The sequence below is a fragment of the Girardinichthys multiradiatus genome, chromosome 2 (genome assembly GCF_021462225.1).
Source record: "Girardinichthys multiradiatus isolate DD_20200921_A chromosome 2, DD_fGirMul_XY1, whole genome shotgun sequence".
NCBI classification, from domain to species: domain Eukaryota; kingdom Metazoa; phylum Chordata; class Actinopteri; order Cyprinodontiformes; family Goodeidae; genus Girardinichthys; species Girardinichthys multiradiatus.
This window is the reverse complement of record NC_061795.1, coordinates 45,311,811-45,329,063: the sequence shown is the minus strand read 5'-3', so window position 1 is coordinate 45,329,063 and position 17,253 is coordinate 45,311,811. Positions and strand designations below refer to the sequence as shown.

The 17,253-nt window shown below is 41.8% G+C and overlaps 1 protein-coding gene across 1 annotated transcript in view; it reads right to left on the bottom strand.

Moving 5' to 3' along the window:
* Window positions 1-4,397, bottom strand: part of zfpm1 (zinc finger protein, FOG family member 1) — a 115,805-nt gene extending 111,408 nt beyond the window's left edge. The window contains exon 1 of the mRNA XM_047347698.1: window positions 4,028-4,397. Coding sequence (XP_047203654.1) covers window positions 4,028-4,067 — 40 coding nt within the window. The 5' untranslated portion in view covers window positions 4,068-4,397. The remainder of the gene's footprint in view (window positions 1-4,027) is intronic.
* Window positions 4,398-17,253: the final 12,856 nt, after the last annotated feature.

The following is a 17,253-nucleotide window of genomic DNA, read 5'->3' as shown; positions in this document are numbered from 1 at the left end:
ATTCATACAGAATAAATATTATTGGTGGGAAAGGTTTGAAAGAAATTTTCACATCACAAAAACTTGGTATTTTAACGGGGGTGTGAAGACTTTCTCGCCTACAAATTAACACCCGAGGATGATTTAAGTTCTCCAGCTAACCTAACATGAATACTTAGGGACCGGTGTAACCATAGAGAATCCACATATGCTTGTGGGTAAACACGACAAGTCCACCCTGACGGTACCCAGCCGGGATACGAACCCAGAACCTTCTTGTTGCGAAGCAGCATCTCTAGCTACTGCAGGAAAGCTCAGCGAGATGAAATAACACAAATGGCCTCCAGGCTGAAGGAACAAATGTTTCCGACACCGGTCAGACTACTGACCCTATTTCTAATATATTCAGATGCCTGTAAAAGCAACAGGAGTGAATCCTGCAGCCTTTTAGGAGGTTTTAGGGCAGCAACATCTAACAACTGTCATGTTCTGAATCAGTCTCTGAGAGGCGCATCTATTTTAAACATTTTGTTCAAAACTGCACGAATCAGGCCTGAAAACAACTAGCTGAATTATTAATTAATCTATATTTTTAAACTCATGAGGTAAGGAGGCAATGACGTCTTTCAGGATCCTGTTCAGTTCGGTCGAAAGTTCAAACCACTTTCAGAGAAACATCAAAGGAGTGCTTCAAAAACCAAAATATGAACAAACTTTTCCAGATTTGTCCTTAAAAAACATTAAAGATCTGGATGTTTGCATGGCAGATTTTTTTTTACCACGAGTTGCTGATGGTTGCAGCTCCGTCACAGGTGAGTTCATTCCCACACAGTGGTAAATAAATGATAACGGTTAAAAACACTGAACTCTCGTCACAAATACATCTGCTGATCCTCCAAGCAGCTAAAATGACAACAGAACGATTTGAGTCAAATATCTACTTTCTCAGGCGTCCACAGATTTGATACTTTTGTGACACGTGACAGGAAGGTGAACATCTTCAGGATCTAGATAGATAAAACCCGATTCCACCAAAGGTCACGTTGGTCTTGGAAAAATTGAACAGACAACCATCAGCATGTTCTGACATCATGAATCAATGATAAAAGGAGGTCCGGTGGTCAATCTCAAACAACACCTTCCCACTACAAGAAGAAAAAGTTTGAGTTCTGGCCTACCCGTTTACAGTCGCCTTGCAAAAGTATTCAGACCCCCCCAAACCTTTTTATAGTTTGCCAAATTACAAACCTCAGTGTATTTCATTTTGAATTTAATGTGATGGACCAACAAGAAGTGCAAACTTGTAAAGTTTTATGAAAATGATTCGTGTTTTTTAATATTCTTCACATAAAAAATATCTGAAAGGTGTGGAGTGCATTTGTATTCAGGCCCTACGAGCCAAAACTTTCTAAAAGAACCTTTAGTGGTTCTAGTTTTTAGAGTTTTGTCTCTACCAGCTTTGAATATCTACAGACTGAATTTTTTCCCAGTCCTCTTTGGAAAACAGACCCAGTTCTTTCAGATTGGATGGAGAGCATCTACAAACATCAAATTTTTATTTTTTCCCCACATATTCTGAATTTAATTTAGGTCTGGGCTTTGACTAGGCCATTGTAACACATGACTGTGCTTTGATCTAAACCATAGTAACTGGGTGCATGTTTAGGGCCGTTGTCCTGTTGGGAGGAGAACCTTCGTCCTGGTCTCAGGTCTTTTGCAGCCTCTAAAAGGCTTTCTTCCAAGATTGCCCTCTACTCAGCAGCTTCCCTCTCCCTACTAAAGAAAAGCATGATGCTGCCACCACCATGTTTCACAGTGGGGGTGGAATGCTCAGGATAATGTGCAGTGCTAGATAAAGTTTGGGTCTCATCTGAGCAGAGCACCTCCACATGAATTGTTAGCAAAATGCCAACTGAATATCTGCTATCCTTCTTTTGACCACACTGACTAAAACGCGTGATTCATAGGGTGCTCAACTCACAAATTGTCCCACCTGAGCTTTAGATCTTTGCAGCTCCTCTAGAGTTAAAAGTTCTCTTTGCCCAGCTCATCAGTTTAGGTGGACGGCCATGTCTTGGTAGGTTGTTTTTATAGTTGTGTCAAAGTATTTCCATTTCCAGAGGATAGATCTTCTGATATCTGTGAGATGTTAAAAGGTTAAGACCCTGCTTTAAACTTCTTCAAAACCTTCTCCCTGACCTGTCTGCTGTGTTCCATGGTCTTCATGATGCTGTTTTGTTCCATAATGTTCTCTAATAAACCCCGCGGGCCGTCATAGTACACCTGGATTTGCCAGTTAAGGGACTTCTGATGGTGACGTGAAATTTTATTTAAAAAGGTATGAGTGAAGAAGATGAATTACACATGTGTCAAAAAAATAAATAAATAAAATGTATGCATCATTTTTCTTTGACTATTTAGTTATGCAAAACGTTGCTTTGGTGTATCACATTAAATCCAAATAAAATGCATAAAAGTTCAAGAGTGAATTCATCTCTGTGTTGCAGAAATGCACCTGCTGCAGCCTGGATCTGATCACAGTGATCAGACCTTCATGGCTGCGTACATGAAGGCATTTCTGTGAGCTGATATCATGCAGACTAAACTTCCAAGTGTTGCCAGCAGAGAGGAGGTTTCTGAGGACAGGGTGACACAATCAACGATGCAAAAAGCCAAACAGACTGATAAGACACCTTCCAGCTGCAGCCTCCTAACTGTTCCTGAACTTTCAAACAACTCATTACAGCTCCTTGTGCAACAGGCCTATTAAGAAGCTCTTTTCCAATCAACTCTGAACATCAGTTACCACCTGATAAAGCTTCACACGTTTTATAAACAGGAAAAGCTCGTCAAGCTCGGAGACCCGCCGAGCGCCGGAGCCAGAAAAAGGGCCTCTTTCAAGCGGCCCCCAGATGCATTATTGAGTTAAAAGGATAGAAGGAAAAAAAAAAAAGATCCAATTGTGAGCAGCTATCAGCGGCTGAGATCAGCCATGCAGGCCTATCTGCAGCCCCCCATCTCTGGGAGAGAGAGAAGTGAAAAACCAGCGGGGGGGTGCAGCCTAAGACTGAAAACAAATAAAAAAAAAAGATCCAATTTTAATCTTTATCTGGGCTCACATCGGATCGCTGCTTTATCTCTCCTCACATCGGCTTTTTCAGAGAACACCGACGTTTCCACAACAGAATTAAACAGGAAGCCGCGGCGACACATTCAGCTCAGCTGCCGATGGACAAAAACAGGTTCTACACACCGAGGGAGGAAGAAATGAAAAGTTTTCTGCACGGAGCGAGAGGCTCTGGGAGGGATGAAACACTCTGCAGCTGAGCCCAGTTAGACGATTATGTCTCAGATTTACTGAGAGAGGCTGAAGTTCGGGTCTGATTCGGATCCTGGTTCTGGGACCGCTGGGGCACTGTTTTTTTAATTTGGATCAGTTCTATTCACACTAGTTAAAGCTGGACTGGATTCATCTAAACTGATGATATATTCATTTAAACACTGATCTGTCTTTCACAATGCTGCTGCAAAACAAGACAAATTTAATGCTTATTTTAGGCACCTTCATTTAGATCCAGTTTAAAAGAAACCATTGACTGATTCAACATGGACTGCATTAGTTTACTAATCACAAATACGCAGAACTATCAGAGTTTGTGATCTGTGAGTCTTCGCTCTGTTTGTAAAAACCCAAAAACCAGTGATCGATGTTTTTTTTGTTTTTGCATTTATACCACCTTACTTTAGGTCCAGCTTGAAAACCACAACAGATAGCCTGGATAAACCCGGACCAGGCCACTGTCAATGAAGATAATTATTTTTAAACGCTCTCCAGTCATTAAAAATATATATATTTGTGCTGTAATTACTACCACAACGCACAGGGTTTGATCCAGAGCTGAGCTAAGTCCCGAAGAAGAAGCTACACATCAGATACCAACTTCAGCCTCGTATTTACTCGGGACAGTTCCCAATATTCCTTCTCTCTGAAAACATTCCCATGAAAACCCAGCATGAAGAAGGAACATTATACTTGTCGGCTCCTTACGCTTAATCTGCCGGGGTTTGCTCTGCTTTCTCCGGGACATGCTGGCTCTCCTCCTCCGTCGGTCCTCCCTCTGGTGGCGGCTTCTTCTCTTCGTCTGCGGCCGTTCACAGCTCAGAGATCCGCATGACCCTCCAGACACCTGGGGCTACCTGTGGCCGCACAGTCCGCACCTTGTCCTCCGTTTTCCCGCTGCCGTTATTCCCTCACCGGCTGTCGGAGGGCTGTTTACCTTCAGAGAGCTTTGGTTCTGAGGAGCTCAGCGGGCTGCCTGCTGCTGGTTCTGTCAACTTTCCTCTCAGCGGTCCGCCCACTGGTCCTCCTGCGGGTAGTCTGAGCCGGGGAGCCGCTTCAAGCGGAGCCGCAGCGCTACAGCGGAACCGTGCGACTACCGAGGCGGAGCAAAAGGGGCGTCCTCCCGTGCGTCTGACGTAGTGAGACGCACTCGTCTCCTATTAGTCGACACACAGGCGTTGTTTTCAGGCTGTCAAAATAAAAGATAATGCCAAAAAAGACATACACATATATATTAGATAGATAGATAGATAGATAGATAGATAGATAGATAGATAGATAGATAGATAGATAGATAGATAGATAGATAGATAGATAGATAGATAGATAGATAGATAGATAGATAGATAGATAGATAGATAGATAGATAGATAGATAGATAGATAGATAGATAGATAAGTAAGAATTTTCTCAATACAGAACCCACATTTTTAAATGTTTTCTGTGGATTTCTTTCACAAAGCCTCTAAACGTTGCTCTCTGCTCTTTGCGGATTTGCTGTTTTAATTTGAAGACAGATCTCAGATAGAGTTGATTTCTGCCAACTTCTGCCAAGTTCACTGCTGCCATCTAGTGAACAATATGAAATCATCATTTGAGAAGGCTTTAGAGCACCGGGTCAAAGTCCTAAAGCCACATTAATATTTCTAATTCCATCTGCGAGAAATATGCACTTCGAGGCTTCTTATTTCCTTATGTGGCCATGGTGACTTGTGTTGTCTGCCTTCTATTGATGAGGACTTCTTATGTACTCGGGCCAGTGGTTAAGTCAGGGTTAACTTGACTCAGAGTTGAGTTACCCAATTGTTAGCACCTGTTCTGAAACCAAAAACCCTGAGTATCACAGAGGTGAGTAGGTCAGAGCTTGTTACCTCGCTTTCTGAAACAAGGTCCAGGTGACCTTTTTCTGAAATGCAAAATAATGTGAAACAGTTTTTTGCTTGCTGTAATGTTTCATACTAAATAGGATCATATTTATAAAGGCCTTTTCCACACTCAAGCCCAAAATAATTTGTTAAACGGATGCCTTTCAATGAGGCAGACATGCAAAACCGTTTAAGTTTTGAATCTACAATGATTTACACATCCTTTCCTACAAGAAAACTTTCAAAATACCTGCTTAGTTTGTCAAACTGGTAAAATTCACAATTTTTGGGGATTGTTTTTTTTTTTTTAAACTTATGGTAGGACAGCATTTCCAATGAAGAGGTCAGGGAGGTTCCATACCGAGCAGAAAATCAATTTTTAAAGCTCTATTTTACACCACACAAGTGCCAACATTCAGTGTTCTGACATTTACTGTTTAAGTGTGTTACTTACTCAAAGTGCACCATTATCACTGGTAAAGAGACATTGTTGTGATTATTAATATATTATTTAATATTTAATGAAATAACTTGGTCTGTTAAGTGTTGTCCTGTGATTACCAGCCTAGTAAGGCGGTGGTATTAGGACAATAGAGAAAAGGATGAAACAAGCTCTGACATCACTAAACAGCAAAACTCTGAACACACATGGAATAAAATCACAATTTCTTAAAATACAATAATTTAACAAAAATTATTCAATCTTCAATCAATTATCTTCAATCAATCCATTATCTTCAGGAACCTGGAAATTTGTCTTAGAACAATAATTAGTATACCTCCAAACCACCAATCACAACAAGATGAGAACTGCAGACAAAACGTTTTAATAAATATTAAAATATTATTTTAAAGACTGATATGCTGAATAAAACTCAACATTCTAGATAATTAACCATAAATAGTGTTTAATTGGCTGCCTTTAGTAAAATGATATTTAAGGACATTTTATTTTGAATGGGAACCAACAACTTTTCTGGATAAATGATTCTTATCTCACCTGAGTCACCCGCCTAGCCGTTACCGGTTTCAGCTAACAAGGGGAACTTATAGCTAGTTACCACTCCTTTAAAGTCAAACGTGTATCTTTAAGATACCATTGATACAAGGATTAAAATGCATAATCGTTGACTGAGCGTCATGGCTGATCTGTTTAAAAAATAAACACCCTTTAAATTAAGTTTGTCTTAACTTCAAAATAGTTTTCTCAACACAAACATAAGCAAGCGACATCAAATTAACATTTAGATTAATTCATCCTAAGCTAATTTTCTCTGCCCAAACACCACCCCTTACGTGAACCCTGCTGAGGAAAAGATGTCCCGTGGGCGACGAGTTGAGTGAAGTTGTCCCAGTCGTCCAGCCTCGTGTGGGCATTAACAAAGGTACTAGTGTGGCAGCTACCGTCCGTAACTGTGGGGGGTTGGCTGTATTCAGCCGGCCAAATCTCCGTCCTGATGCCTTTTCTCCAGGTCGTGGGGAAAATCGCTTCAATTAGAGACTGAGTTTCTGCTGGGAGCTCTCTGGAGCACAGGTTGCTTCTGTAGGCCTCAGAAAAGTCAACTTATGTACTTAATCACCCCTTTTTGCATGAAAGCTGGTTTCTCCAAGTGGCAGATCAAGACTTTTAGTGGCTTCTGATCGCCCGGTATTTGACAGTCTATAGTCAGTGGATCCAAGTTGAAGATGTTGCCATGTCCTTGTTCAGCTCTCACTTGAGATCTGTGTGGTAGAGAATCCATGTTCAAATCCATGGTCCCAGACAAACATTTAGCTTCCTTTTAGTGCTCAGTGTACCTGATTGAAGTAAATCTGCATTATTGTTGCCCGAGCAATGAAACCAAATGTTTTGCATCACTGGTTGGTTTTTTGGATGTAGGTTGTGACTTTACACTTTGAGTTTTAACCTGAAATGATCAAATTTCAGGAACAAAATGCTTAAAGCATTTTTGCACTACAATAAATGCCCCTTACCATTTCCCTTGTAGGCATTAAACTTTGTAGTCAATTGTCAGGTATGCATTTCTACATGGGGCCATTTAAGGAGCTCATGCCATCTTTGAATTGGGTACCAAACCCTGATCTTCCAACCCCCATTAAGCTATGGCAGGCTTTCACCAAGTGCATAAAACTTTAAGTGAAACAGATGCTTTCAGACACCCAGGTCTTTTCAGGGGCCTTGAAACATTGTGATCAGAGCCTCTAAACAGGACAAACTACTGGAGTTCTCATTAAAAGCAGTTTATTTTATCAGTTGCAATCAGCAGCTCCTCTGGAATCTGCAAAGAAAGGTCATTAAAACTGGTAGCAGAATCTGAAAATGCCAACTGAAACAGGCCTCACCACAGAGATCTTCAGTAGCCCTTTTTGCCTGGATGATGAAAGGTTTTCCCACGATGGGGAAACACTGGTGGCTGGAGGACAATTGGTTCTGCTGGGGTGTAGCGGAACTGGGTGAACCTCAGCTGCTTACGGTTGTATCGTGACTTGGACTTGTAGGCGTACACTTGATCCTCTTCATCTACAGGGGAGAAGACTGGCTCATCTTCACCGCTGGTATCAGATAAAGAGTTCCAGCTCTCCTCTGCAAACTGAGAGCTGCTGTCTCCTGGAGCTGCATGCTGGCTGTGCTGATGGCCAGCATGTTGAACCCCATAAGTAGGACCGCTGTTGGCACCTCCAGAACTGCTGTTGTAGTAAACTCCTGGGTAACTGCTGTGGCCAACAGAACCACCAACCTGTCCACTGGGGTTCTGGTAGACTGGTTTGGCTGGCTCTTGTTGAGAGGACACCATGTATTGCCACATAGGGTGTCCACCTTCACCTGGAAAGAAACCAGTTTGAGTTACAATTTGCAGCTTCAAGGTTCTTGTTGCAGTTTTATCAGCACCATCGTACCTGGTTTTTGAGGAGCACAGGTGAATGCCTCCAAACAGCAGGAAAGAAATCCACAACATCCTGCAGACACACGGAGGTCTAGATCATTCTGATTAATATAGTGACAGAGTTAAATTATAAAGGTGGATAACATGAAAAGATCATTCATATAAAATAATTTATTTAATTTAGCTGTTTATACAAAAGAGCTTTTGTATGTTAAGTTAGAGAGAAGAGCTTTCATCTGCTCAGATTGCAGTTGTGCAGTGAAAATTATCCATCATAGGTATTCAAATAACAAATTTTGTTATTGTGTTAGTTATAATTTTGTTAATTTCCAGGATAAAGAGAAGCAGAACTGAAGATTTTTGTGGATTTCTGAAATAATAATGTGGATGTAAATGAGCTGGCAGATAAATCTGGCAGATATTAAAAGTGAAGTTAAATTAAAATGAAAGACAGTTGTCAAAAACAATGGGAAAGAGAAAAGGGGTGGGGTGTTAAGGTGGGTCATTGTATTTAAACTGTTTAGACTAATGATGTGTGGGTATGTGTTGGTGGTTCTGGATGTGTCGGCCTTTGCTGTGGGGTGGTGTGCCCTTAGATCTTGGGTCACTGGGTCCAGCATCCCCCCGGGCTCTCATCTGTTCTTCTCTGGGGGTGGGGATTATGTGGTTGTCCCAGTTGTGGTCCTCAGGGCCTCCAATCTCCTCTGTGAGTCTGCCTCAGGTCTGTGGCTCCTCACACCTGCTACTGAATATTCTTATGGAGAAACCTTACTGTGGAGGTTCCTCCAGCTATTTCACAGTGTTAGTATTTTAATGTTTCTTCTACACATCATATTTGTTTGATGGCACTTTCTTGTATTATTTTGGATGTTTGCTAAGCTGGGTGCACACAGTTAGTAAACAGCCTATGTTTGTGCAGATTATTAATTGTTTGTTTCTTTTGCTGAGGTGGAAGGAACTAGCTGGGGGGAGCAAATGTGACGTGACACCAGGAAGTGGAGGAAGCCATCAGGCTGGTGAAAAAGGGGGACTTAACTCTGGAGAAGCTGTCAAACTCTGAAAGCTCCATTGTTTAAAAACTGTTTGTTGTTAGAATGTCTTAGTTTTTATATTTGTGTTGTAGTTATGATTTGTAAGGGTGAATTGGTTGTTTAGGTTTATTTATTGTTTATCTTAGTCGTCTTGTCCTCCCCTTCCTTGTTTCATGTAGGCTAGCCTGTATGTTTAAATTCCCTTGTGTTTGGTGTAAGAAGTCAGTCCTGGTTTGTCAGTTTAGGTCAGGTGTTGGTTGATTCTTTCCTATGGGCCCATTTTTCTAGATTTTTTTGTGTGCTTTTTGATGGATTTTTGGCAACTTTCATAGAAGAATAAATAGAGGATATTTCTTGTATACTTTTGTCCTTTGTCTAACTGTTTGGTCCCTGACACTTACGTACACAAGCACACTCAGACATAGACTGACAGGTGTTTGGATTTAGGTGTTTACAGATATATTCTTTCTCTATTTCTGCAGGTGTAGAAGCAGTCTTCTTGGGTGTTATTCTGTATTCTCTTCATCCTTCTTTCTCTCCTCTATTTTTTCCTTCTCTCCCTCTGTTGGGCTTCTTGGCACTCGGACAACAATCCTGAGTACTACTCTGCCGGACAGGTCACAAGGAAAGAAAAAAAGAAAACCTTGCTAAATACGGGCTGCACGGTGGAGCAGTTGGTAGCACTATTGTCTTGCAGCAAGAAGGTCCTGGGTTTGAATCCCGGCCGGGGATCTTTCTGCATAGAGTTTGCATGTTCTCCCCGTGCATGCATGGGTTCTCACCGGGTACTCCGGCTTCCTCCCACAGTCCAAAGACATGCCTGTTAGGTTAATTGGTCACTCTAAATTGCCCTTAGGTGTATGAATGAGTGTGTGCTTGGTTGTTTGTGTGTTGCCCTGCGATGGACTGGCGACTTGTCCAGGGTGTACCCTGCCTCTCGCCCATAGACTGCTGGAAATAGGCACCAGCTCCCCTGCGACCCACTATGGAACAAGCAGTAGAAAATGACTGACTGCTAAATACAGCAAGGTCTTTCAAAAAACATTTTGTGTTTATTGCTGAGAATGGACAACAAAAGAAAAAAAAAGTTTCTGGACCAGCACAATAGAAAACAAGTTTGGAAACCAAACTCCTTTCTTTTATTAAGGCAATAATTCAGACCTAAAATAATTTATTCTTTTCCACTTTGTTTCATGAAATTATTGCATGTTTTATTTATTGCTGAGCAGGTAAAATGAAAATAATTTACTATGAAACTATTTTGCTTTAACTAGAAGAAGAAAACTAAGGATGCAAAATTTTTGGACACCTCTGATCTACATGCATTTAATTAAAAGAAAACTTCAGCCTAATGAAGTATATGCCTGTATTTTATAGGTCTGCCTTTAGGATATGGAAAAAGTCTCCCTTAAACATTTCTAAACCTCCTTTGGCAACAGAAATTGATGTAAACCTATGTGTCCTCATAGATCCTAATGTTCATTTGAATCCATATTTTCCACATATTTGACTTTTTTAATCACAGTTCATTTAAAAATACCAATATTGTTATTTAAAGATACACACTACTGTTGATATGGTGGACTTAGCAACAAAATGGCTAGAGCCAGCTCTGCCAAAACCAAATGGATAGATTACAGACCCATTCAATAAATTAGAACATTATTGAAATGTTTTTTTTATTTTGGTAACTAACAGGTTCACTTAGTGAAACACATTACATAAATTTATTACACACAGATTGATGACTTACAGCCTTTATTTTTGTTTAATTATTTATTATTATCATTTAATAATGATGAATTTTCACTTACAGCTAATGAAAGTATGACATTTAGGATGAAAATATTACATCAGACCAGTAAAAAACATTTTCATGCAAAAATGGAAGATTATTGAAGCGTATGTTTCATACCTGCTTTCAGGTAGTTATTTTCAAAAGGTACTTTGAGCCTCTTTGGAAATGACTGATTATGACTGTATGTGCTTCAGAGGAGGAGTGGGGGCACATAATTCAGCAATGACTAGGCATGCATAGGAGGAGGCACTCACCCAGGTCACTATTCATGCAAGAACCACCTCTGCAGCCTCACTGCTGCAGCCTCGCTGTTAATGTTGTGATTATGAATATATTATCTAATATTTAATATTAATACTTTTAGATTTTATTTCATATTTGGGTCTGTGAATACCAGCCCAGTAAGGCGATGGTATTAGGATAAAATTGAAAGGGATGAGCCAAGCTCCGGCATCATTGAACAGCAAGACACTGTACACACACAGAATGAATTCACACAATTTCTTAAAATACCAGAATTTATTAATAAAAATAAGTCAACTCAAAGTCAAACATATTTCAATCAATAAACTTTTTACTATGCTAAAACAATCCAACTAACTACCAAGCAGAATTAAATAGTAACGAAGACTAATGGACTATGTACAATATAAACAAATGAAACAAAGATGGTTGAAAACCATGACCAAAAGAGTGATGCAACATTACCATGCAATGATGATGTTTGGTTATCTTGAAGAATCTGGAAATGAAGTTAATTTAGTCTTGGAACTAACTTAGGCAATAATTGGTATACCTTTAGACAACCATTCACAATGCAAGATCAGATAAAACATTTTAATAAAATAACATTTTAAAGAATGATTTTCTGAATAAAACCAACTTTCTGGATGACTAATTCTCAACAGTGTTTAATTAGCTGCCTTTATTTATTAAAATAAAATTTAAGGAAATATGATTTTGAATAAGAACCAAACCTTTCTGGATGAATGGGTGTTAATGGTGTTTAATTAGTTATCAAGTTTAGTAAAATAATATTTAGGGAAATATTATTTCCTAGATTGGAAAATAACGACCTTACTGGGTAAATGATCTTCAGCTGACTCATAAAGTGAGGGAGCACGTGTTCTTAACCGTTAGTGTTTGGAGCTAACAAAAGAAACTTATAGCTGGTTACCAGAATCAAACACCTACCTTTAAAATACCACTAATAAAAGGGTTGAAATGCATAAGCATGGGTGGCGTGTTATGGTCGATCTGTGTTTAAAAACCACCCTTTAAATAAAGTTTTAAAAACACAACACAGAACACATCCTTAGCTGAGTGCTAGTCTCCTAGTACTTACTGTAGCTGAGTTTCTAAACACAAACAAAAACAAAGTCATTGAACGAACATTATTTAGATTATTTAACTCTAAACTAATCTTCTCTGCCCAAACACCACCTCTTGCATGAACCGTACTGAGGAGAAGTTGTCCGGGGCGACGAAGTTGAGGAAACATCCACAATGAACAAAGGGTTAACTTGGGCGACTAGTTCTGCTGTTTCAGAGCAAACTGCATGGAGAGCGGCGTGCTGTGTTGCGGTACCTTTGTCCTTCCTTCAGACTAGGAAAACCGTTCCACTCAGCGTTGTAGAGACAGGGTCTCTGCTGGGAACTCTCTGGAACACAGTTTGCTTCTGTAGACCTCAGAACTAAAAGTCAAGCCACATTTGCACCCTGATTACCCCGTTCATGAATGAATACCGGATACACAAACAGCAATTCATTCCTACTTAACTTAGTGCAAACGATCGCGTGATCGTATGACACTCTTGGATCCAGTTTGAAGAGTTATGTCTATTTGTCAGCAAAGAGACATTAGTGCGCTGTGTCCCTCAGTCCAGTTCCTCTGGGGACCTGCGTGGAAGAGGCCTGTTTGTTGGTGCGCAGAGTTATTATTCAAACAGTGACGTTATGGGAAGTCCGCTGTTCTTCCCTTCCTGTTCCTGGCTGTGCTGGAAGCAGGTTAATGTGATTTATTTTGAAAGTTCCAGAAAAGTTCTTACTGGCCTTTAATGTTGTAAGCCATGGCTGGGGTCCCAACAATGTGCATGAAATTCTTTACAGTCCAATGTCTATGAGGCTCAATACCATCTGTCTAGATATACGGTTTTCACTCCTGTCACAGCCTTTGCCCTGCATGTGATTCAGCGCAGGTGGCAGAGGCAAAAGCTCGGACCTGGGAGGAGTTCGGTGAGGCCATGGAGAAGGACTACCGGTTGGCCCCGAAGCAATTCTGGCAAACCGTCCGGTGCCTCAGGAGGGGGAAGCAGTGCTTCGCCAACACTGTTTACAGTGGGGGTGGGGAGCTGCTGACCTCGACTGGGAACATTATTGGGCAGTGGAAGGAGTACTTCGAGGATCTCCTCAATCCTGCCATCACGCATTCCCTGGTGGAAACAGAGGCTGGAGACTCGGGGTTGGACTCTTTCATCACCCAGGCTGAAGTCACCGAGGTGGTTAAAAAGCTTCGCGGTGGCAGGGCTTCAGGGTTGGATGAGATCCGCCCTGAGTATCTCAGGTCTTTGGATGTTGTGGGGCTGTCATGGTTGACACACCTCTTCAACATTGCGTGGCGGACGGGGACAGTGCCTTTGGATTGGCAGACTGGGGTGGTGGTCCCCCTACATAAGAAGGCTGACCGGAGGGTGTGTTCCAACTACAGGGGGATCACACTCCTCAGCCTCCCTGGTAAGGCCTACGCCAGGGTATTGGAGAGGACAGTCCAGCCAATAGTCGAACCTCGGCTTCAGGAGGAGCAGTGTGGTTTTCGTCCCGGCCGTGGAACACTGGACCAGCTCTATACCCTCTACAGGGTACTCGAGAGTTCATGGGAGTTTGCCCAAACGGTCCACATGTGTTTTGTGGACCTGGAGAAAGCATTCGACTGTGTCCCTCGTGATGCCCTGTGGGGGGTGCTCCAGGAGTATGGAATCGGGGGCCCTTTATTAGGGGCCATCCGGTCTCTGTACAAGCGGAACAGGAGTTTGGTTCGCATTGCCGGCACTAAGTCGGACCTGTTCCCGGTGCATGTTGGACTCCGGCAGGGCTGCCCTGTCCTGTTCATAACTTTTATGGACAGGATTTGTAGGCGCAGCCAAGGGCTGGAGGGGGTCTGGTTTGGGGACCAGTGGATTTCGTCTCTTCTTTTTGCAGATGACGTGGTCCTGCTGGCCCCCTCTAGCCAAGACCTACAGCATGTGCTGTGGCGGTTCGCAGCCGAGTGTGAAGCGGCTAGGATGAAGATCAGCTCCTCCAAGTCCGAGGCCATGGTTCTCAACCGGAAAAGGGTGGCTTGTCCTCTTCAGGTTGGAGGGGAGTTCCTGCCTCAAGTGGAGGGGTTTAAGTATCTCGGGGTCTTGTTCACGAGTGAGGGAAGAATGGAGCGGGAGATCGACAGACGGATCGGTGCGGCCGCCACAGTAATGGGGGCGCTGTGCCGGTCCGTTGAGGTGAAGAGAGAGCTGAGCCGAAAAGCGAAGCTCTTGATTTATCGGTCGGTCTGCACTCCTACCCTCACCTATGGCCATGAACTTTGGGTCATGACCGAAAGAACGAGATCCCGGATATAAGCGGCTGAAATGAGCTTCCTTCGTAGGGTGGCCGGGCACTCCCTTAGAGATAGGGTGAGGAGCTCGGCCATCCGGAAGGGGCTCGCATCTATACCGGATGCCTCCTGGACGCCTTCCTCGGGAGGTGTTCCAGGCACGTCCCACCGGGAGGAGGCCCAGGGGACGACCCAGGGACTATGTCTCTCGGCTGGCCTGGGAACGCCTTGGGCTACCCCTGGAGGAGCTGGAGGAGGTGTCTGGGGAGAGGGACGTCTGCTGAGGCTGCTGCCCCCGCGACCCGGTCCCGGATAAAGCGGAAGACGACCAGTACGAGTGATTCAGCGCTTCATACAAACTGTGGTTCAGGTTTGACATCTGCATTGTTCCTGCAGAAAACGGATTCAGATCTCAGTTGGAGGTACTGCTGTTTACTCAGACGTCTCTGATGTGTAAAATAAAAAAAGGCTGCTGGCATTTCTGTGAAACATTCCCCTTTGCCAGTGTTCTGCAACATTTAGCTGATAAGCTTCCTCAGTTCAACATGTGGCAGAGGGATGTTGAATCCAAACACAAGTTCAAGGAGCACGTCTTGTTTGTTCAGCCTGATAGAACACTGTGTTTTCTCCCAATTACAGGAGGGCAAACAGACAGCGTTCCCTAACCTGACCTCTTGGTTGGAAATTTTTCTCATGTTCTTTGGAGCTGCATGAGCTCAGCTGATTTTATACTGATTATTCTTTAGTTTATACCTGTAAAAGTCAAACTTGCAATAAAAAAGCAAGAGCAGACAAATAAACCTGTGGTCATAGAGTGAAATGCTCCATGTGGAATATCTAAATAAATCATGTTAAGTTTTGAAAGATGTCAAGAAGTTAATATCTGAAAATCCAACATTGATCATCTTTCTTCTTGGTAGTGATTCACCAGGCATTTGGAACCTGACAGACAAATAATCTGAGCTATAAAAGCTACGGTACAACTTAAAGGTAAAATATCTTACTGTTTGCATTCTGACTGATTTAGGACCGTAAAATCTGGATTCTGCAGGACCTCTAAGTAAATCACAGAGCTGATCACAGATTGACCCATTTTTTCTGACAAAAAGAAACTTGGACCTCATGTTCAGTAATGTGACATATTTGTCAGAAATATTTAGCCTTTGAACAAAAATCAGCTTAACAAATTATCTGATTGGTGGGACATATCAATAAATATTGCTATTTGTGAATAAATGCTCTTTTCACTCTGAAGACTTCTTTTACACCTAATTCTGCTATTTTGTTATCTCCAAAGTGTGTCGAATGCAATATAACACAACAAAAGATAGAATTCTATCATAATTTTAAACCATTTTACAATTTGTTAGCCATATACCCATTTGCAAATGGCCAAATTTAGAATGTTTTTCCCTCTATGACGTAAAGATAATGTGGAGCTTAGAGCTGCATGATTACTCTTTACCTACATGTTCATCACTATTCTATTTTTTCTGTCATTACAAAGTTCTTATCAGTTTCTGTGACCTTTTAAGTCTTGGCCAAATGCTCACAGAGATACCCAAAACAGACCAATTTACCTACCAGTCATGTTTTTGGACTGTGGGAGGAAGCCAGAGTCCCCAGAGAGAACCCACGCATGAACTAGGAGAACATGCAAACTCCTTGCATAGAGACCACAAGCTGGAATTTGAACCATGGACCTTATTGCTACAAGATCTACAAGCGGCACCAACTAAGCAAATGTAATATTGACATACACATAGGAACCATTGCATTTGGAATATACTGGGGTCCCAAATACAGGTGCCGCTCTTGTGATACTGATATATTGTGCGTACATATGACACTTATTATGACAATAATATATACTGCACAGCTCCAACATGCATCACATCTAGACCCGAGCTTCTCATATTGCAACTGCTAATGTGCAACATAGTTGATTCAAACATTGTTGGACCTTTGACATGAACCTTCTCCGGGTAGTTTTAGATAATAAAGTCACAGGCTTTTGAAAACCTAAAACTTATCCATAATTAGCTTTGAATTGTTGAAGCCCATCAGATGCAGAGTGAAACATCTTCAACCTAAAGAACTCAAGTTCAATTGTTTTATTTTTTTTAACCTTTTTTGGAATGGAAACGTATCTCATCTTGTCTAACAATATTTCCAAGTGGAAGTGTATGTACAGCAAAGAGGAGTAGCCCAAACACTGAACTCTGTGGTACTCCATTCATAACCCTGGTGTGTGAGGAAGAGCAATCATTGATATTTATTTAACAGAAACCTATCTATCAAATATAATTTAAATCAGCCCAGTTAGGCTGCCTTGATTTCAAATGTATGTAAAAACAAATGCAAGCAACATATACAGACACACAGACTTCATTCTCCTGAACGGAGAACAAAAACAAGAGATGTTTTCCAGCTGTCTAAATACTCTGGACCACCTCAGAGTAACTCAGCATGAGTCAGCATGTATCTGCTCTTCCAAACTATGTGACAGCCTGTTGACTCTTTGTGCTTGTTTCTTGCCCCAAATCTATTCTTCTTAATCTCCTTCCACCCAACAATACCCGTGAATCCGATTACAGACTGTGGGTTGGCATGAGGCATGTGCAAATATTGTAGGGTTCAAAGAGCAGGATGGGTTTCTTTATTTGACTCAGCGGTCAGAGCTCTGGATCGAGGTAAAAATCAATAGTCCATATCATTTACACATAGTCTGGACTTACATACAGAGCTTTGTTTGTGGTCTGTGAA